At 39.9% G+C, this 23,332-nt stretch overlaps 1 protein-coding gene across 8 annotated transcripts in view; it reads right to left on the minus strand.

Moving 5' to 3' along the window:
• Positions 1-23,332, minus strand: part of BLNK (B cell linker) — a 359,493-nt gene that overhangs the window by 58,206 nt on the left and 277,955 nt on the right. For 4 of the 8 annotated variants that reach the window (XM_082267605.1, XM_082267607.1, XM_082267608.1 and 1 more), the window contains 4 exons: positions 21,838-21,903; positions 10,996-11,052; positions 1,423-1,472; positions 1,288-1,328 (listed from right to left, as the gene is read on the minus strand). In XM_082267605.1, coding sequence (XP_082123731.1) covers positions 1,288-1,328; positions 1,423-1,472; positions 10,996-11,052; positions 21,838-21,903 — 214 coding nt within the window. The remainder of the gene's footprint in view (positions 1-1,287; positions 1,329-1,422; positions 1,473-10,995; positions 11,053-21,837; positions 21,904-23,332) is intronic. The other 4 variants (XM_082267606.1, XM_082267610.1, XM_082267611.1 and 1 more) reach the window with 1 other exon arrangement.

Below are 23,332 nucleotides of genomic sequence, written 5' to 3' on the forward strand. Positions count from 1 at the left end.
TCTAACCAACAGACACGCACTCTGGACAAAAGACGGACGACCGGTCGGCGGAAATTCGTTGCGTGTGTACTAGGCTTTATATTTGGCAGCCCATGCTGGGAGAAGACGTTTTGTATTTTTGTCTGGTCAGTATTTTCTGTCTCCTTGCTGTTTCTGCAGACAGGCAATGCTCAACTTCTGCATTTCCATGTAGCTAGAATATTTATGTTGTTTGGTTGGGATATTGTTTTTTATGATATGTACAGGTTTTATATTGTAACTATGTTTTTATCACACACATTATATGGCATCACTGGGGGGTGGTGATAATATTTAAACAGGCTTTGTTACTAGTGAAAGTCTTGATCAAGTCTGAATCCCATCGTAATGCTGACCACATTAAACACTTTGTTAAATATTCTTCCTGGTGTAATCCCAATTAAATGCACCTGCTCTTTACCTGTTATTATATGTATATTTATTTATTATGTGAGGCACTTATTGGCAGCATTGTGGATGGTGTACGTTTATGTGTCACCTAGGTTTCTTATCAATACATGGTTCGGGGCTCCAGGGCATGTGTCGGATATGGAAAAACCAATTGTTTTGTTTTCTCAGAATCTTAAGTCTTTTTCTTGTTCCTGGAGCTGGGGGTCTTTGTAGAGTTCTGGAGGGGATAAAGCCTTCATTCCTAAGTCCACATCTTACCTGCATCCATTTTTATACAATATCTGAGCTGACTCATGCTCATTTATAAGAGCCTGCTGCTAGGAGAAAATGCTGACTGCTGACAGAATACTGTGCAAAAACCTCTTGCATTGATACTTTTTGTTTGCTTATTGAAAAAAGTGCAGAACAAACCTGCTTGAAATGTTCCTGGATGTTTCTGTCTCCTGCATTAATCAATGCTGCAAACATCAGTTGAGCATGGAGAATGCTGACCTGCTTCCTTACTCAGAACAAGTATGTAGAGAACTTCTAAGTTTACACTGACTTTGCATGCTTGTTCTAGGTCAGTGACTCAAAGACTACTTAAGACAGTAGATTAGAATAGAAACCAGGCAACTCCAAATTTCATAAGGAGCTTAGAAATGGCAGCCCAATGCTTTCTTCTTGACACGTTTACTTCACACTTCTTTGCTAGAAACTAGTAGGATCCCAACATGTTAAAGGATCAATACCCATGGTTCAAAGTTTGTATATACATGCAGCTGCCTATCTCTGAATGTAAAGAAAGTGCATGTATCTTAATACAATAGTGCAATCTTAATTAAAATAGGTATTATAAAAAGGGTAAAGAGATCTTACAGATTCATCTGACCACTCGTCAGTCTCATCGTCCTGTGGACCTAAAGATAAGACATAAAGAACTTTTAGGACCTAAACAATTAAAAAAAAAAAAGGATTTTAATATAAAATATTTAGAAATATTTCTGGTTTTACCTGCCACATAATCTCTTTTTGGAACACTCGGTGGAGGCTTGTTTGTTATTCTGAAGATAGACATATTTAATTAGAAATTGGCTTTCAGTATTGTAGAAAGATTCTCTAGACCAACCTTTCTCAACCAGGGTTCTTCCAGAGGTTCCTAAGGGTTCCTTATACAATGACCAATAGTCAATATAAATCTTCCACACCCACTTACACTAACCAGGCTGGCAATGTAAGCTGGCACTTATCTATTTCCATGAGTGTACTGGGAGACCACAGTTTTAATAGTCTGTTTATTTTTGAGACATTTTTATTTGTTTTATTTCATGAACATTCAAATTACATTACATTTGAATAATAGTTTTGTCATATAGGACTAATGTGCCATGAATTATCAATATAATTTTTTAGCAGGGTTTCCCTGGGAGCTGAATATTATTTCAAGGGTTCCTCCAGGGTTAAAATGTTGAGAAAGGCTGCTCTAGATCAATGAACTAGGATGCAAATCCTACAGTAAGTAGGAATCCTCACAAAAGCTGGCACATTAGAGTGACATAAAGGGCACAAAGCATTGAATATGTTAGGTGGGGTTGGAAAGTGGTGAAGGAGTTGTAAGGTGGTGAAGTTGTATTCGCAATCAAGGCTGGATGTTTAACATCAGATCTTGCAGACTCACAAACATTTGGCATTCAGTTTCACCCTTCCGTTAGGATCACCCCTTCACACAGAGCATTTCATTGTATAGATGGTTGGAACACAAATATGAGACTGAGAACTATACATTGTAAGCTGTAAATGTGCTTCTGCCACCTATTGGTACAGGCCAACTGTGCCTAATGGTAAATGTGGCCACATTCACAATCAAAGCCAATCTCCATTACGCCTAATTTGTTAATGCAAGCCTGTCATCCTAGAACTTTATAAACTGATATATTTAAAATGCAGGCACTTCGGGACACTTACAGATCACTGTAAACATCCTAGCGAGCACCCTTTTATAAAAATTCTGACATCTACCAGCATAGTGAAGCCCTATTCATTACTCTTAAGCCTCCTGCACCTTACCACTAGTCAGAAAAACCTTCTGCTGAAATGATGGAGCAAAGGAGTGGAAGTTGGGAGCGGCACAGCTTCACATTATCATGGGAATCCACAATTGACAAAATAAAGAATTCTGGATTTTGGGGTGTTCATAAAGATGGTTAAAGTTACTGTAAGTGCAGACAAAAAGCACTGGCATTTACTTATGATAACAGTTTATTAAGTTTCAAGAGAAAATCCTTAACATTTTCCATGTGGGACTGCTACCTACAAAGTCTACTGGGTTTTACTTTATGCTGGCACTCAAGCTGGCTAAACCCTGGAAGTTAAAAAATATAATTTTCATATGAACAAGTAAAAAATGGTGGGTGACGCGCTTAGTGGTTGTGAGTACCACTCCCTTTGTTGCCACCATGATCTCTGTCACAGCGGAGCATAAGAGGCCGACAATTGACCACAGTCCTGCTCAGCAGTATACTAATTAATTAATTTGTTGTGTAGAATTCCCCTAAATACTACTGATACTAAAGGCTCACATTTTTTAAAATAACAAACACATTATACTTACCTGCTCTATGGAATGGCTTTGCACAGAGCAGCCCCAATCCTCCTCTTCTTGGGTCTCCCTTGGGTGCTCTGGGCTCCTTCCCCCATAGCAAGCCATATGTCTTATGGATACACAGAGTGGGACACTGCCCCATCCCCCGCTCCCTCCCCACTGGCTGTGATGGACAGCAGTGGGAGCCAAAGGCTCTAGTTGGTTTCTCTGAGCCAATAAGGAGGCAGACAGCTGGGACAGCAGCTGCTCTTGTGTGGGTTGCTGAATAGAAATCAGAGTCAGGTAAGAAAAGGGGTCTGGGGTAGGGGAGCTGCATACTGAAGATTTTTACCCTTCTGCATAGAATGCAGGAAGGTAAAAAAAAAAAAAAAATCAGCCTTTACAATTGCTTTAGGTATGCTCATCAATTTTCCTAAATATGTCTCTTATTGTCCTCACTTCAGGCAGCACACATCCATTCTTGAAATTGGTCCTAATTATAACAGAACCACAGAATACCAGACATAACATTATTGTAGAGCAGGGCCCACTACAAGATCTTTATCTGGCTGGCAGTTAGGGTCAGTCCCGCACTGACTAAAGATTAAAGTTAGCAGAGGCTGTCTATGGTCTCTCTGTAAGGGGGGACTCTGATGGAAACTCTGATGTAAGGGAGGATGCTGATGGGGGCCCTGATGTGAGAAGGGACTCTGATGTAAGGGACATCTTCGTGGGGTTTTTCTTCAGCCCATAAATATTTGTAAAATACACAAGAAGGCCCTTGTGCTGAAAAGTTTGGAGACCCCTATTCTAGAGGTAACCTAGGCTATAAGGATGTGCACAGGTATAAATAGCATTTACTTCCATCAGCATCCGAAAATAAATTAAAAATCAACCACATTTATCTAGGCCAGAGATCTCCAAACTACGGCCCTCCAGCTGTTGCAGAACTACACGTCCAATGAGGCATTGTAAAACTCTGACATTCACAGACATGACTAGGCCTGATAGGAATTGTAGTTCCTGGACAACTGGTGGGCCATTGTTAGGAGACCCCTGGTCTAGGCTCTGTCTTGTTTTATCAGGCAGAAAGACAAGCAGGCAAACCAATTTTGTATGAGAATAGTAGGGTAGTAAATAGATGTTGCTTAGAGGGCAGAGGTTGTCTGACTATTGGCTCCCTTGCTTTCAATCCAGCCCCGTGTTTCTTAGATATTTATTCTTTAAAATTGGAGGGAAGAGAGTGGGATATAAAGCTGATCAAGAACTTTTCTAAATGAGGATAATTTTTTCATATGTTCCAATAGGTTTCAAATTTAGGAGGGGGGGGGGTGCTATTATTATAAGGAATATAGCAATAAAAAATTACTTATTTGCCAGTAGTTTAAAATTGTTTCTAGAGATACTTTACTTCTGAACTTAAAGTGGTTGTAGACTCTGTTATACCACTTGTACCTACAAGTAAGCCTATAAAAATACTTACCTGTAGGTACTGTGAATATCTCCTAAACTTGCGCTCTGAAGGTCCGGCTTACCGTGCTGGACCTTTAGAGCTTGTGCCGTAAACGGCGGCTCCCGTGCGCATGCGTGGGAGTGACATCATTGTGGCTCTGGCTGCTCACAGCACCTGAGCCCGTAAACACAGAAGAAACACCTGGGAAGATGTCAGTCATCTCAACGTTGAGCAGGTGCCGCTGGAAGGTCTTTGTTCTAAGATAAATATTTTATATTGAGCTAGTATGTGATGCATACTAGCTCATTATGCCATTGTCTTACAGTTTTTTTTACCTTCTGGGGTTTACAATCTCTTTAAAGCTGGAATACAAATCACCCTTTTAATGCACCCCCCCCCCCCAACCATTGCAAGGGTTAAATGCATGTTAAAGTGGTTTTATTTAAAGCTAATTTTTTTTTTTTTTTTTACCTTTATGCATTCCCTGCATTTTACTCCCAACTTTGTGGGAACAGTTTGGGGATGGCCCCTTACTGTTTCGACATTACTGCGCACCAGTGCACAAACAAGGTCCAGGAAGACATGGATGAGCGAGTTTGGGGTGGAGGAACTTGACTGGCCTGCACAGAGTCCTGACCTCAACCCTGACCTCAACACCTTTGGGATGAATTAGAGTGCAAGCCAGGCCTTCTCTCCAACATCAGTGCCTGACCCCAGAAATGTGCTTCTGGAAGAATGGTCAAATATTCCCATAGACACACTCCTAAACCTTGTGGACAGCCTTCCCAGAAGAGTTGAAGCTGTTATAGCTATAAAGGGTGGGCCAACTCAATATTGAACCCTGCGGACTAAGACTGGAATACCATTAAAGTTCATGTGTGTGGAAAGGCAGGTGTCCCAATACTTTTGGTAATATAATTATATATATGTATACATATATATGTATATATATATATATATATATATATATATATATACACATATACACACACACACACACATACACATACACACAGTGTATATGTATATATTTGTAAGGGGAAAATCTGCCTCTCTTCCCAGTAAAGCTACACTGCTGAATGGAACTCTATAGCATTTTTAAGTACACAGGTTTATTAGTTGCATAAGGGCTCATGCACTCAAGCGCATTCCTCCTTACAGTTTAAATGTTTTCGCCATTTTAGTGTTTGGAACCGCCTATTGCTGCGTACAGCCACCCATGGACATAAATGGCTGTAGACTGCTGCATGAAGTCATGTTTAACTACTTGCATAAAGTGTACATATGTACAGACATAAGTCTCCCAGAGCTCTTGGGACCTTACGACTGTATGCATGCGCCACATTATACAACGGCAACAAAATACGCCAGTTTATTTACGCTGTACTGAATTGCGAGCCCACAAAAACCCAACGCAATTTGAAAGAAAAATTTTTAGAAATAAAATTAATTTATTGAATTTTTATTGCTTCAACAATCATATAGTTTAGAAGGTCATACACATGGGCATCAAAAATGCAGCGTATAGGTCTATACAGCACATATTTTATTCTATGTATTCTGTAAGCAGCTGTATAAAAGTCTATGGGCCAATTTATAAAGCAATGCCAGCAAGCAAAACTTATACTCAGTTGGTGTCTAATGAGGCCACACAATGCAAATGGTGTGACTATTCTGTGCCGCTTGAAATTTTTAATCATGTCAATCAAAAGGGATGGGTGGGGCAGGCGGCAAAATTGTTACCCTGCCTCGGGCCCCATTCTTCTCATCTCTGATTTTGGCAATGCAATGGTGGGAGTGAATACCAATGAACAACAGCTCCCATTGACTTTCAAAGATTGTAAAGCAGCCATGGCCAAGACATCAAAATATTCAGGGTGTTTGGTTTATGAAATGAGCTACTTTGCACAACAGCAGATCTACCAGCTGCAGAAACACAATTATCAATAGGTTACCTGGTGATCCTGCAATTAGGTCCCTTGCACAAGAAACTCCTGTTTTAGTATGACAACACTCTGTCCTTGTCTTCCAACTGTGCTACTACGTTGTCACCTTGCCACAACTTGCCTCCTTCTTCACCTGGAGACAACCAGTGGCAGTTTTAACACATAGGGTTTGATTTACTTAAAGTGCAAAATCTGGTGCAGCTGTGCATAGGAACCAAGCAGCTTCCAGGTTTTATTGTCCTAGCCTAATTGGAAATTCTAAATTTAAAAGATGACTGGCTACCATGCACAGCTGCACCAGATTCTTCACTCTCCAGTTTTAGTAAATCAACCCCATATTATTTAGGCATGGTCCACTGCTGCAACCATCTAGAAACCCTCTCTGAGAAATGCCATGCAACCAAGGCTGGAGTACATGCAGGAAGTGGCTGTGAACAGGCTGCTGGGGATCAGGAGCGCTGAGATGCAATAATGGGTGAAAATAAAAGGTATTTGTATTTAAAAAAAAATAGAAACTTTTTAGGATTCACAGTGCTTTAGAGCCTGTGCAATGGAACCATTCTAATCAGAGCGACTCAAGTCGCTCCGACTTAGAAAAAGGTTCCTGCACTATTTTTGGACAAAGTCGGAGTGACTTGCATTGACTTCTATTATGAGAAGTCGTTTGCAAGCCGCAATTAAGTCGTGCTGCACGGGCGACTTCAAAGTCGCCCAAAGTCGGGGTGACTTTGAGTCGGAGTAGTGTGAACCGGCTCTTAGAAAACTAAAAGGGCAAGTTTATAAAACAGTGAATATGACATTCACCAAACATTGACTGCAGGTGAATCTTCCAGGTGCATGTGTTTTTAAGAGACAGTGGTTAATTCACCACCATCAAATGTTTAAATATGCCCCTTGGTGTCATTTAGTTAGGGTTTGCATCTAAGGCCTCATACACGCGGTTTAAAAAAAATAAAAATCATTTACAACCGCATTTTAATTATGAAATCACAGCTGCATTGCTTCATCTTTAAAGTGGAACGTCACTCCCTCAATCAACAGTGATCATTTTTAATCATCATGCTAGCATTAGTAAATAGATAGGGAAGTATATAATTTTTACTTGTTTTATACTTTTTTACATTTCTTCAGTTAAGCACATTCTCCGGCATGCATTATTGTGCTAAGGGCAGATGGATTCCAAGAAGTAAATGCTGTATGAATCATTTTGCCCTTACTCGAGATTGCCATGGCCAGAAATGCTAGGAGGTTGTTTTTCAAAGAGATTTCTCAACAAAATAAAGCATGGAGACATGGATGAATGGCTGCGTTTGCTTTGAATATTAAAAATGAAATAAATAGTATTTTTGGTTTGTGGTTCTCAGATGCAGTGAAGATCCACTTTAAAGTTTTGGTGCCAAATGCCCTCTCTTTGTTTCATCTGCATCCCTAGTCGGCACTCTGTCATTCTGTAGTTCAGAAATATTGTAAGCAATATACAGTGGGGATCGAAAGTTTGGGCACCCCAGGTAAAAATTTGTATTAATGGGCATAAAGAAGCCAAGGAAAGATGGAAAAATCTCCAAAAGGCATCAAATTACAGATTAGACATTCTTATAATATGTCAACAAAAGTTAGATTTTATTTCCATCATTGACACTTTCGAAATTACAGAAAGCAAAAAAATGGCTTATGCAAAAGTTTGGGCACCCTGCAGAATTTATAGCATGCACTGTCCCCTTTGCAAGGCTGAGACCTGCCAGTGTCATGGATTGTTCTCAATCATTGTCTGGGAAGACCAGGTGATGTCAATCTCAAAGGTTTTAAATGCCCAGACTCATCTGACCTTGCCCCAACAATCAGCACCATGGGATCTTCTAAGCAGTTGTCTAGAAAACTGAAACTGAAAATAGTTGACGCTCACAAAGCTGGAGAAGGCTATAAGAAGATAGCAAAGCATTTTCAGATATTGTCAATATCCTCTGTTCGGAATGTAATTAAGAAATGGCAATCATCAGGAACAGTGGAAGTTAAAACAAGATCTGAAAGACCAAGAAAAATATCAGACAGAACAGCTCGCAGGATTGTGAGAAAAACAATTCAAAACCCACGTTTGACTGCACGATCCCTCCAGAAAGATCTGGCAGACACTAGAGTTGTGGTACACTATTCCACTATAAAGAGATACTTGTACAAATATGGTCTTCATGGAAGAGTCATCAGAAGAAAACCTCTTCTACGTCCTCACCACAAAAATTTTGTGTTTTAACTTTGCAAATGAACATATAGACAAGCCTGATGCATTTTGGAAACAAGTTCTATGGACAGATGAGGTTAAAATTTAACTTTTGGCCGGAATGAGCAAAGGTATGTTTGGAGAAGAAGGGGCACAGAATTTAGTGAAAAGAACCTCTGTCCAACTGTTAAGCATGGGGGTGGATCAATCATGCTTTGGGGTTGTATTGCAGCCAGTGGCACAGGGAACATCTCACGAGTAGAAGGAAAAATGGATTCAATAAAATTTCAGCAAATCTTGGATGGTAACTTGATGCCATCTGTGAAAAAGCTGAAGTTAAAGAGAGGATGGCTTCTACAAATGGATAATGATCCTAAACACACCTCGGTATCCACGGGGGGATTACATCAAGAGGCGTAAACTGAAGGTTTTGCCATGGCCGTCACAATCTCCTGACCTCAACATAACTGAAAATCTATGGATAGACCTTAAAAGAGCAGTGCGTGACAGACAGCCCAGAAATCTCAAAGAACTGGAAGACTTTTATAAGGAAGAATGGGAAAAGATACCTCAAACAAGAATTGAAAGACTCTTGGCTGGCTACAAAAAGCGTTTACAAGCTGTGATACTTGCCAATGGGGTCAGTACAAGATATTAACTCTGCAGGGTGCCCAAACTTTTGCAGACACCATTTTTTTGTTTTCTGTTATTTTGAAAGTGTAAATGATGGAAATAAAATCTAACTTTTGTTGACATATTCTAAGAATGTCTAATCTGTAATTTGATGCCTTTTGGAGATTTTTCCACCTTTCCTTGGCTTCTTTATGCACATTAATACAAATTTTTACCTGGGGTGCCCAAACTTTCGATCCCCACTGTATTTTAGAACCATTCCCATCCAATAACACGCAGCATCAGCCCTGAAGAAGAAGTAGTCCATTCCCTCAAAATGCATTGGACTAATGTATAAGTTTACACCTACAATAAACTTTTTTTGAACCATACAGTTTTCTGGGCTTCCAGGTGCTCCTTCTTTCCTACCCAAGTCATTTCCTGGCTGGAAGATATCTAGCATCATATAGCGCTTTCCTACTCAGACTAAAGTGGGGTACACACTATAAGAAATTCGGGTGAACGATCATCCGATTTTCCTTGTTTCACAGCAAATCAGAACCAATGAACAAAAATTTGTATGCAAATTCTCGTACGACAAAGGCTTTTTTTTTTGTGGTCTATTGTTTCTGATCATGCACAGTCTTTCTTTTCTGATTTTTCTTTTACAAAATTCGTACGAAAACGGTACACATTAAAATGAAAATCGTTAATTTTTTCTCGTTCGAGAAAAATTTTGGACTTTGTCCCTTCGAGAATTTTCGTATGAAAATTGGGAATCGGCTGTCGAAAGTTGTGTACACACTATACGAAAACTGTATGAAAATTCTTTGGAGGAAAATGTTCGCCCAATTTTCTTATAGTAGGTACTAGCCTTTAGAGTCCCAGGCTCACCCCTTCCATTTGTTGGATTTCATTTTTTTTAATCATGGAGGCTCCAACATAACATGTGGGCATTAGCACTTCTTTCTGTTTTCAGGAAGCTATGTACAGCAACCTGTCAGCACCTCCCATCAGCCATGATCTTCCTGCATTGCACACAGGCCAAGTGATGATGTAACTGGGTCTATATAATAGGTATGGAATTAAAAAATGTTATTCAATAATTTTATAAGCATGTTGTTAAAGAAAGGGGGGAAGAGGGGACCAGGAAAGACAAAATATAAGTAGATTACATTTCAATTTTAAAACATAAATGAAAATACTTCTTTTCTTCCAACATACATCCTAAAGCCTCGTACACACGCACCGATTGTTGGCCGTAAATTTTCGGCCAACGTCCGATCGGCTGATTGTCGGCTTGTTAGTATGATGCTTCCGACAACCGACTGCGAATTTTCGGCCGAACAAAATCTGGTGTGCATGCTATAAAATTTTTGTTGGCCATCAACAGAACGGCCGATTGTTCGTCAGTCAGTACAGATTTCGGCAGACAAACATCAGATGAGCAAGACTGGGCATGCTCAGAGAAGAAAAAACACACGGAAAGTAAACCATCACATGACATCACTTCTGAAGTTGGTTGTTGTTGGCCGAAAAAATTTGTGTGCAGTCTAGAGCACATTTCAACCAACACAACAACACTGGACAAAAGTCGGCCAACAATCGGTGCGTGTGTACGAGGCTTAAGAATGACAGCGTGTTTACGTTTGATCAAAAAAGCCATCAAAAGGGAAGGCAGATTGGAAAATAAAGCAAAGCACACACATTGGCATGAACAGACAAAGCAAACATAGGTAATCACTGAGCAGATTGAGGGCACATGCAATGATTGTCATACCGATCCCATGCATCTTTCCCAGTCCTACAAAATAACGACACCTGATCATTTTGGAACCTAAACATTGAAGAAGGAAGGACAGAGCCCCAGATAGGAGAGAGAGATTGATCACAATACAGATTAACCCCAGCGGAAAAAAAATCACAGCAACAAGTACATCAGTGGTTTTTAATTGCGGTCAGTAAAAAATTGGTATTTTTTTGGTTTTATAATTTGAAGAGATTGGAAATACAATCTTACACAATAACAATCAGTTTGAGCATATTATGTTTGGTTTTAGTGTATTAAAGTGAACCCATTAAGGACAATGTAGCAGGTTCACTTATCAGTTTTTTTTTCTTCTAAATGATGCATCAAACAAAAAGTAGATCATATATGGCTCTTGGGTTTAATGTTGTGTTTTCTATTCAGTCAATAATCAAAGTTGAATTCCAGGTAGATATAAAAGACAAAAATCAATGTGTATTAATGTGATGAATGCCCTTAAAATCCTCTTTATTAAAGATCCAACAAGAGTTACTAAATCCCATGCACAAAGAATGTTGAGACGTTTCAGCCTGGGTGGACTTTAGTTTAGTTATGGCAAAAGCCCACTTAGACTGAAGTGAGTGAACATGATTTGTGCATAGGATTTTGTAACTGTTGTTGGATCTTTAATAAGGAAGATGTTAAGGGCATTTATCACGTTGTTGCCTACCCCTTTGTTTGGGTGAATTTGAGAGTTTATGTATCTGTGTTTGGATACACATATTGCTCTTTCTTATTTATTGCAAGTATAAAGGGTCGCATCACCACACCATCTCATTGAAAACTTTGTATTCATTTTAGCTCAGTATATTTACTTTTAATAATTGCGAGCAGAGTAAGCTCCTTCATGTAACTTGGTATAAGCCTTCTCTGGAGCTCAGACTGGGGAAGCTGTACTGCAGTTCTCATGCACTAACAAGGCACATGCTAACAGGGGGAGAGAGCAGAGTGGCAGATGAGTTCATCACTCTGCTGCTACTCCTTTTCTTGTCCAATCATAAGGTAGGGGTGGGGAGGAGACCTGTAAATGTTCTGTTAAATGCTGGAGAGAATATCAGGTGTCCTGTCCTGCCAGACAGGGCTGTGCTGTGTAAATCTTAGAACTGGAAGGACCCAAAACCTTTGACAGGTATAAAAGCACCCATATATGTATTTCATCTGAGTATAGGGGGTGAAGTTCAGCTTGAAACTATAGAAGATGCCAAATAAAACTCTCAATCCTTAAAAATAAATTTACACCCAGAGAATGAAGAACAGGCATTATGGGAAAGCATTAGCTTAAAAAGCCGTCAACAGTTTTGAACCTAAATTCTTGGTGAAGATGTGTGATGTACTTCTATTCGGTTTGCCATAAGGTCAGTCATTTTGTTTGTACATTAAAAACCACTGAATGTGTCATAATAGAAAACCATAAATAAATAACATAATAAAACATTTATTACACAAAGCATAGTTTATGATTATAGGAGAGAATGGATAGAAAAATAAAATTGATTTATTAAAGCAAACTCCATGATTTCCCCCCCACCCCCCATTTTTTTCACAACCCCTACATATACCTTTTTAATTCAAGTCTTTTTGGTGATTTGGGTGTCACTGCAGCTTTCTCTTCTTCCTCCAGGACTGAATGGAGATCACGCAAATGCGTGTCCCGCCACTCAGTCTTGGAGTACTGTGACCTCAGCCTATGTGTTGACACGTCCCCTGGGGGAGAGGGGGGGGGGGGGTAAAATACGCTATAAATGAAAGCCTGGGATCACAGTAAATGGGCATAATGACAGAATGTCATTTTGTCCTGAAAAGGACTGCTGGTGCTTGACCGACAGGAACAGCAATGGGGCTTGAAGAGGGTAAGTAGAATAGGCAGAGTACTGTAAAATATGCAATTTCCCTTCTTGCCTATTCCAATAAAGACATGCCACCGGGCTGAAACTGCATGGTTGGAGAAAGCTGGTTACTAAATAGGACAGGAATAGTTACATGGTGACTAGTTCCAGTTGATATGGGGATAGAAATCATATATAAAACATTTCAAATGTGACCAATCTACGGTATTTAAAATGGGCTTGCTAAATACAAAGAACCATTTTGAGGGTTAACCTTTAATTTATCAATTTTTGCACCAGTCAGGGGCATTATGGGGCACACATTTGTGACTGTCACCTATATATTGAGAACACATCAGTTATAACTGATTTGGTCACATACATTTGGGGACCACTTTAAGGGAGTATAGATTGCGTGGGTAATATTTATAACTGTACATATCTACACAAAAAATTGAAAGCTATACAATATATTAAAGGCTGTTTTTGGTAAAAGAATCCAAAAGTAGACTCTATAATCAAATGCTAATAAAAATGTAATATGATAATGCAGTATACTTTATGTACAGAAAATACATTATTGTAACATAGTTTGCTCTACAGCTATAGCGGAATAACTGCTGTATCACTCACAAATTGACCCACAGGACCCTGTTCACATCGGCTATTCTCACTTCGGTGAGTTATGAGTGTGGTATATGGAAAAAAAATACACTAGCTTCATTTTCTATGCAGTGCTTAGCCAAACGCATATTACATTTGGATAAATGGTAGCGTGTGTGAAGCAGATGAAAAGTGTGATTAAATCGCCCAGTGGTGTTGATTTAATAAAGGCAAAAAACTGTTCACTTTGCTATCTTTAATTTTTTTTGTTCATTATCCAATTTTCATTATCCAATCTCATACAAGCAAAAATACCGTTTCTTTTTAAATTTTCCTTGCTTGTTACTCAGTAGTCTTTTCAATGTGAACTTTCACCACATTCACTAAACTAAGGGAAAATTCCCTTGCAAAGATAACGGCCTATTCGCCTTAAGTAAATTAACCCCACTCTGTAATACAACTGCCACACAAAAAACTGCATTAATGAGAATAGAAAAATAATGAAAAATATAATAAAAATTCTGGCAGATAATCATGAAATCTACCACGCTCAGCCCTAGCAATTCCGAACCAAAAAACTAAACTAAAAGGGGAAAATAGAAGTGGTTAAACAGAATGCTCCTAATGAAAATGCTTTTAGTCAAATATAGGAAATAATAGTAAATTGTCAAATATATCCCATTCATGAGGGATGTTCTTCACCAGGGGGCTTTAGCTGACAAATTACCATTATTTACTATATTTGAATAAAAGTATTTTCATTAACTACATTCTGTTTCTTCCCCTTTTTGTCTGATTTGTGTAAATAGAGACTAAGAGCCTGTTCACAGCTGTAAAAAGACCTTCTTTTCCCCTTAAGTTAAAAAAATGCATTTAAGCAAGTTAAAAAGATAACTTGTGCTTTTTATTTGCAATAATGTAATGTGGTAAGTACATGTGAATAAGTGCAAAATGTATGTTAAATAATGTTAAGATAAATATATAATAATTTGATTATATTAAAAAAAAATGTGCTTAAACGTCAATTGGCCTTAAGACTGGTACACACTATCATTTTGTTTCCCTTCAACCCAGCAGGTTGAATGGAAAAAAACTGACAGGTCACGTTGGAGCCGCTGTACTAACAATGCGATGTTAGTACAGAGATCTCCCCTGCTAAACTTTTGTGTTCTGATAGGGAAACAGCCCCCCTGCCAGAACACTCTGATCAGCGCTCTCTATCACTGGCTGAGAGCGCTGATCAGTAGCCAGTTGGTTGCTGGTTTTCCAGCATACTCATCCGACATAAGCCGGCTGTTTGGTTGGCTTCTGTTGGACCGGCTGCCGTACACATGGGCCAAATGTCGGCTGTTTTTTATTGAGCCGGCTGATGTCGCCCAGCATTTGGCCCGTGTGTACTAGGCTAAAGGTCATATGTCCCCTTTAAAGCCGGCTATACACAGATCGAAATTCAGCCGGTTCAGCAGGAACCAGCCAAAATACCATTCATGTATGGGCAGGCTGTTTGTACTAATAGTGATCTATCAATTTAAATGTCAGTACAACCAGCCTGTCAGGTTTTATTACTTAGATCAGTGGTCCTCAACCCTGGCCTACAGGGCCAACTAACAGGCCAGATTTGCAAGATAACTGAAATACATCACAGGTGATATCATTTGCTGCTCAGTGATTTCAGTACTCTAGTCTGCATCTCCCCAAGGTAATACCTAAAATCTGGCCTGTTAGTGGGCCCTGAGGACCAGAGTTGAGGACCACCGACTTAGATCATTGCGAGCAGTTATAGTACCAGCAGTGTTCATTGTATTTTGACGGTGGGGAAACCTCCTGCTGTCAAAATACAATAGCGTAGCGGGAGGGTCTCCCCCATCAACACAGTCACTGTTAATGGAGGAATCTAGCAATTTTTTTCCTTCAACGTTTGGTTGAAGGAAAGAAAACTGCATAATTTATGGTCTTCATCATAACAAAGGAAATCACTACACTATATGTGTTCTAGATGAGAAACAATGCAAATCACACAGGAAATGTTTTCACTGTTCTACCACATGATGCTCAGTCATTTCTATTGCTTACTGTGTGAAATAACTCTTAGTTGCCCCATGAAATCATATACAGGGGTTTATTTACTAAAGCTAGAGAGGGCAAAATTGGTTACAATTCTGCAGAGGAACCAGTCAGCTTATTTAACCACTTCTGGACTGGAAGATTAGCCCCCTTAATGACCAGGCAATTTTTTTGCGCTTCGGCACTGCGTTACTTTAACTGACAATTGCGGTCATGCGATGCTGCACCCTAATATAATTGATGTCCTTTTTTTCCCACAAATAGAGATTTCTTTTGGTGGTATTTGATTACCTCTGCGGTTTTTATTTTTTGTGCTATATACAGAAAAAGAGCGACAAAAAAAAAAAAAAAAAAATATTATATATATATATATAATTACTTTCTGCTATATAACATTCCCAATAAAAAAAAATGTAAAATCAAAATGTTTTCATCATTTTAGGCCAATATTTATTCTGCCACATATTTTAGTAACAAAAATCCCAGTATGCGTATATTGATTGGTTTGCGCAAAAGTCATCGCATCTACAAACTAGGGGAAAGATCTATGCAATTTTTTTTTTTTTTTTTTTTTACTAGTAATGGCGGCGATCTGCGATTTTTAGCAGGACTGCGACAGGTCGGACACCTTACTGACATTTTTGCCACTTTGGGGGGGGGGGGGGGGATCAGTGACATTACTACAGTAATCAGTGCTAAAAATATGCACTGTTACTGTACTAATGACACTGGCAGGGAAGGGGTTAACACAAGGGGTAATCAAAGGGTTAAATGTGAGCCTAGGGTATGTTTTCCGACTGTAAGGTGGATGGGCTAGTGGAATCAGGAGAAACACAGGAGACCTGTGTTGATTACTGAGAGAACAACGGTCTGCCGTATTTACATCAGCAGACCATCGTTCTCTCTCCACAGGGATCGATTGCTGTTGCCCGGTGGCAATTCTGGCCGTCGGTCACATGCATCAGCTTCCTCTGTGGCGAATGGGGGTGGCGTGCGCCCCCAGGATTGCTCCTGCGAACCGCCGTACATGTACAGTGATTTGCTGGAACCTGCTGCTGAATAACTGCGGCGGCTGGTTGGCAGGTGGTTAATTAAGCTTTAGCAATAAAACCGGATTGGTTTCTCTGCAGAATTGTGACAAATTTTGCCCTCTCTAGCTTTAGTAAATAAACCCCAGTATGTCTTCCTGAATCAATGTAAGATCATGTTGTGTTCACTAAGCGGACTATCTACTTTTGATTGAAATCAAAACTGTCAGCACCTAGATGTATTTTATTACAGAAATGCAGGCACCCTTACAGTATGTGCTTCTTTGTACCATCAAAATACATATGTAGTGCCCTGAAAACCCAGAACTCCAGGGCATGCTGTTATACAAATATTCACTTTTGTGCTAGTCCACCTGCTCCATTCTCATGCAGCTAGCCTTACTGTCCAACATGGAACAACGATTGGTGAGAGGAGGTGAGCAAGCCTCCTTCCACTGGTGGACCAGTAACGGTTAGGAAGCTCTGTCAGTTTTTAATTGCAGTCTATTCGCCCATTAACATTTTCCCTTGCATGGATAGCAATGGAAACCTGACAAAGGCGCTAACCTTTTTACACTCTTTGCAAAACTTAAAAAAAAAAGTTCCACTTTAATCTTGGCATCTTCAATAAAGCTCCTTAAAGGCCCAACCCCAGTTCCTTCTTTAATTCTGTGGCATTCCGTCACAGGTCTACTTCTTCTCCAACATTTTTTCCGGTCCAGAATTCTGCACAAGATGGTGCCACGTAATAATGTGGCACCATTTCCTGCAGCTTTCTCCAATGAGCATTGGACAGCCGAATAATGTATCCGCAGGGGGTGTTTCCTTGGCACCCCTGGCCTTACAGGAAGTGGGTGCAATGATACTGGACATCATTCAACCTGGAGGAGGTTGGTGTTCCAGTTCACATTGTTTTTTTCCCAGTGTGTGGCATACCTAGCACTCATCTTACTCTTAGTCATAGACCTTTTATTTTTAGCTGCCTTGGTTTGAATGCTGATTTTACACGGTTGAGAGACAATGGTCGACATTCCACAAGTGCTGCTATTAACGTTCATTCAATCAGGCCACCAATATTTATAATTCTTGTCTTCACGGTCATACCGTTTGTCTTCCTTACATGCATGTGCTACACAATGGTTTCACACCCCTGGGTTTTCCCTCAAGCTATATATCCCAACTTGGAGACAAATGAGGAACCATATTTCTTGCCACTGACAAGATCTCCCTTTTATCTTCCTGCTGCAAGTTATGGTCCAGACATTCTTTTCAGAAAATATTATAGAGAAGGCCTCTTAACATGGTCTGACCTATCCCTTTTATCTCAGAAGTAAGAGCAGAAGTAGCCAGAAGGGATTTTGGCAGAGTTTTCTCCTTAAGAGACTTGCTGGATGTCACACTATATCCAAAATTTGTGCTATATTCAATATGAATGTGCATTTGGCAATGTGTAAAGGGCAATGTGCAGTGTTTAGTAGCCCACAGAAAAGGAATAGAGTTTTAGTTCACAATGGTCAGATCAGCTACATTTTGGTTGCCATTGTAAGTTGCATTTTCAATATAATCTATGTTTTATGTATTGCCTTGTTGAATTAAAGTAGAACTATAGGCAAAGTTTTTTTTTTTTTTTGATTTTGGATAGAGGTTATAACCCCTGTCAGATTTTTTTTTTTCGCCATCTGTGTCCCATTGCAGAGATTTCCCTTCACTTCCTGTCCCATAGTCAAACAGGATATAGTAATAACTCACCATTTTAGAGAGTCTAGTGTCTAATTGCCAACATTCCAAAGGATCAGAACAAAAGTGATCCCCCTTAAAACTAGGGACTTTAAAGGCAATAAGGACACCAATATCGTAAACAAATTATACATTTATTAAATGTATTAAATAAATATAAATATATATTTTTTTTTTCCGGAAGTCTCCACTAAGGTCCCTCAAGGAGCCACAGAGTTGCTAATATGGGAGGAGCATGCTGTAGAGAGTAGTGAGACATTGTGTGTCAGTTAAGCAGAACATATCTCTATAGAGACAAGTGCACTTTCAATATCTTCAACTAACCGGATGTGCAATTTTATATACATATGAATTGTGGTATAATTTTATTTGGTACATTATTTGTTTGCAATTTTTGTATTTGTGTCTATATGACATGTTTTCTATATTTTGAATGTGATTTAATACATTTCAAATTTTTTACGATATTGGTGTCCTTAAAGTCCTTGGTTTTAGGGGGGTCACTTTTGTTCATAGTCAAACAGGAAGTAGAAGGAAATCCCTGCAAATTACGGGATTCTCTTGGGGTCCCCCGGCTCACCAGAACTAGTATCCCCATTGGAAGATTTACGCTCTATTTTTTTTCTGGGGACAACACAAAATTTGGGATTTTCTTTTACTTTCACTTTCAATGGTAAACAGGACAAATAGAGACAGTGAATCTCCCCAACGGGGGTGTAACGTTAAAAAACCCTACCTCGTGAAAATTTCCTACCCTCGTCACTTCCTGTCACATACGTCATGGAACAGCTGAGCAGCTTACCACTGCGCATGCTCACAGCTCCGGATACGTCATTGAACAGCTGAGCAGCTTAGCAGTGCGCATGCTCGAAGCTCCGGAGGGTAGGGAATTTTCACGATAGTGTGTTGTAACCTTATGCCGCATCAGCTGTTGCCGCGGGTACATTAAATCATCCCCGCTGCAACATGAAATCATCTCTGCTCCTACCCCTGTCACTTCCCTGATCTCGGCTACTAAATGTATAAGCGGCGGGTGTATGAAAATATAAATCACGGAGATCTTGGCTCCGTGATTTATATTTTCATAGACCCGCCGCCACTTTTACATTTAGTAGCCTAGATCAGGGCAGTGACAGGGGTAGGAGCGGAGATGATTTCATGTTGCATCGGGGATGATTTAATGTACCCGCGGCAACAGCTGATGCGGTGTAACGTTACAACACACTACCGTGAAAATTCCCTACCCTCCGGAGCTTCGAGCATGCGCACTGCTAAGCTGCTCAGCTTTTCAATGACGTAGGTGCACCGGAAGTGACGATGGTAGGGAATTTTCACGGGTAGGGTTTTTTCATGGAACACCGGGGAACAGACAAAAAAACTCAATAAGTGTTCTAATCTATCTCCACTCTATCCAAAACTTAAAAAAAAAAAAAAAAAAAAGTTTTGCCTTTAGTTATATTTTAACTTGTTTCTTTTTTAATTAAAAGGTGCTGTCAAAAATCCAAGTACCTGTATGGTTTAAAAGCAGCTCACAGTTTCAGTGCGGAATCATTTTGGTATTGCTACTTTTTTTTACACGGTAAAGAAAGTTTGCGGTCACAGAGTTTAGGTGTTAAAGTGAATGTAACCGGTCATTTTTTTTCTTTTTTAAATAATGAACATGTTATACTTAACTGCTCTGTGGTTTTGCACAGAGCAGTCCCAACTCCCTCCCCCACCCCCCCTTCTAGGGATTATTTTAAGGGCAGGATCACGTATTTTCAGTATTGGTACAAATATTTTGTTATTATCGCAGATTGTACCGTAAAGTGGTTTTTGATGTGCTTTCATCTTTTGAAATAGCTTTTTTAGGTTTTTGGTAAGGTATTCAGTACAGCAACATATAGATTAGCCAATAGAGTGTGCAACCACTCAATTTGTAAGCACTCCACATCCCTTTTTGAAGTTTCACTAAGCTAAAATATTTTTTACCTTAATGCATTCCCTGCAATGAGGTAAAAAACATGTACAACCTGCTGTGCCCCCTACCTCCCTAAACATTTACCCGAGTCCTCAGTCGATCCAGCTCTCTGCTGAATCTCTTCTCTTCCCTCTTCCTTAAAGCCTAGTACACATGGGCCAAATGTCGGGCGACATCGGCCGGATCAGTAAAAGCCAGCCGACATTCGACCCATGTGTATGGCAGCTAGTCCGACAGAAGCCAGCCAATTGGAAAACCAGCAGCTGACCAGAGTGTTCTGACGGGGGGCTGTCCCCCTGTCAGAACACAATAGCTCAGCGGGGTAGATCGCTGTACTAACATATGGTTGTTAGTACAGCGGCTCTGACCAGAGCTGACATGTTTTTTTTTTTGGTTCAACCGAAAAAACTGATAGTATGTACTAGGCTTTACTCACAGGGAATAAGGAAAAATTCCTGCTGTTGTCAGTCAAATCCTGTGGCAAGAGGTCAAGCCAAGCCGTTTGTGTCTATTGACGCACACAGCCTGGCTTGGGAGCAAGCCCGCACGTCTGCCCCCATACCAAGCGGTTTAAAATTGTGGTACAGAGGAGGAGCAGAGAATACTGGTCGGGAACCCCAGAAGCATCCCTAGTACAATATCAAAACTGCCCAGGTTTTGAATAAGAAGCTGCTTTTCATTTGTGGCCTCTCAAGCTTGTTTGACAAATTTCCAAGGAAGGCAACCCCTGCCCCCCATCCTAGATAGCAGGAATGGCTCCTACAAAACCAGCATCTCTGTCTGCCTCTGTGGACTAAGGAGAAATATGCCTATGTGAGTTTTGAACAATCCAGAACGCTCATTTCTGGGCTGAGGGGCTCTCATCCAACGTCCAGCCTATCCTGCAACCTAGGCTGAGGTGGGATTTGCTTAATTTAGATGTTTTTCAGACAAGCTTAGGCGAGGTCACACATGGCCCACAGATATTACATTGAAAAGCAGCTTCTTTTTCAAAACCTGGGCAGTATTTTTGATATTATTATACATGCTGGAATGCATGGGCATTTTTTTTTTTTTGTAAGGGTGAACTAATCCTTTGAGTCAGAAGATATTCTCCTATCGCCACTACCATTGAAAATATGGAATGGAACCATGCAATCCTCCTTTAAACCCAACTGTGGGCAACAGTTCTTCTAGAGCTGTTAGTTTATTACAGGTGTCCATTTTAAATTTCATAGTGATTTCAGTTGTGTAGCCCTCAATAGTGCACAAGATGGAACCCATGGTGTAAGGTTTAGGAAACAACGACATATAATAATCTGTAAAGTTATTGAAATTTCCACGCTGATGTTTTCAAGAATGTATATACTGAATTTTCTTTTGCTGCAGTCATGTTTTTTTGCGGTACATCTAAACATGACGTCCTTTGTATATTGATAAAACATAATAAAATAAGGGAGAATATTTCTGAAACTAAAATGAAAACTTTTGTAGGCGTCTTATCTATGTGACCTACAAATGTTTTATACTAAAATAAATGAAAACAGTAATTGAGGAGGAAAAAAAACATTTTAAAAACATTTTTCTAATGAGAGACCTAGTTTAGAACATTGCTTACCTTTTGAACTTTTGCATAATTCCACCATCATTATTCTTCATGTCATGCACCATTTTCTGAATCTGCCTATTAGAAGAAAGAAAATATATGGTTGGAATCAGTATTTGTGAATCATTGTAAGAAAAGTTTATGCTTTTGAGCATTAAAAAATATTTTGGCAAATATGAGTAATCACATTAGATAAAACCCAAGAAGAAAAATGTAATGTATTGCAGCTTAAAGTGTTTTTTAATCTCTAAAATGTAACACCTGCTCTGTTACATGAATTCAACTCAGACAACTCAGACAAATGCTGGAGATGCTCCAGAGACGAAGGAACCCTTCTACATATTTGGTGGACTTGCCCTCGTCTACAAACTTTTTGGACCCAAGTCCATCAAATAACGACCCAAGTCTCAACCTTAGCTCTAGACTTCACCCCAGCGCAACTTCTTCATCACTCTGACACCCCAATGACTGTTTACTGCAAATCTCTTCCCCTACACATGATCAACGCGGCCAAAATGTCTATCCCCATACACTGGTGCTCAAACCACACTCCCATGTTAACTGAATGGTTCAAAAGGATTAACATAATAGCAGAAATGGAGGAGCTCATACATATTGCCAATGACACCCCGGCCAAATTCTACCAGACCCGGGCATGTTGGTTGCACTTCTGGGCTTCAAACCAATACTCAGAACTCCTAGATGGAAATACCTCCCAACAAATATAACACATTGAATCCTCCAGTAAATGCACTGTATTTTTTTACTGTCCCTATTAGATATAACATTTATATATTCATCTAAGAAGAGAGCCAGGGCAGTGTGGGGTTGTCTCTCTTCACATAACTTAGCTATACAGCCTTCCACTTTTCTGAACCAAACTGCTATCCAAGGCTCTATGATGTTCAAAACCTTTATATGGATAAAACAAAACACCCTAAGTCCCCGTTCACACTGGGGCGACCTGTCAGGCGGCCTGGTCGCCTGACAGGTTGCCGTAGGTCGCTCGCCATAGAGAAGCTATGGACCCGTTCTAATAGGAGCGACACAAGTCGCTCCGACTTAGAAAACGGGTCCGGAGCTTCTTTGGGGCGACCCGGAGCGACCTGCATAGACTTCAATGTTATGAAGTCCGTGCCGGCCGCTCCGAGGTCGCGGTGCGAGCAGCGCGCCGCGACCTATGAGGTCGCCCCGGGAAGTCGGATCGCCCCAGTGTGAACGGGGTCTATTTGTCTTTGTGCCTTTCCTTTTCTTCTCTACCTCCCTCCAACACTTTGAATAAGTTCTGTATTTAACTGTTACTACTTTCATTTGTTGAAGTAGCAATAAGCGTGCTACGCTTGTATTAGATGTATGTTATTCATCACTGTATATTATTTACTTATTTTGAATAAAATACAATTTTTATTGGAAAAATTGAATAAAGCATATCCTTCTATTGTGTGTGCATGCCCCCAATCTAAACCATCTAGTGTAATTTCTCTTCTCCATCTTCTATTTGTAAGAG

Source organism: Pelophylax lessonae (genome assembly GCF_965119305.1).
Source record: "Pelophylax lessonae genome assembly, chromosome: 9".
NCBI lineage: Eukaryota > Metazoa > Chordata > Amphibia > Anura > Ranidae > Pelophylax > Pelophylax lessonae.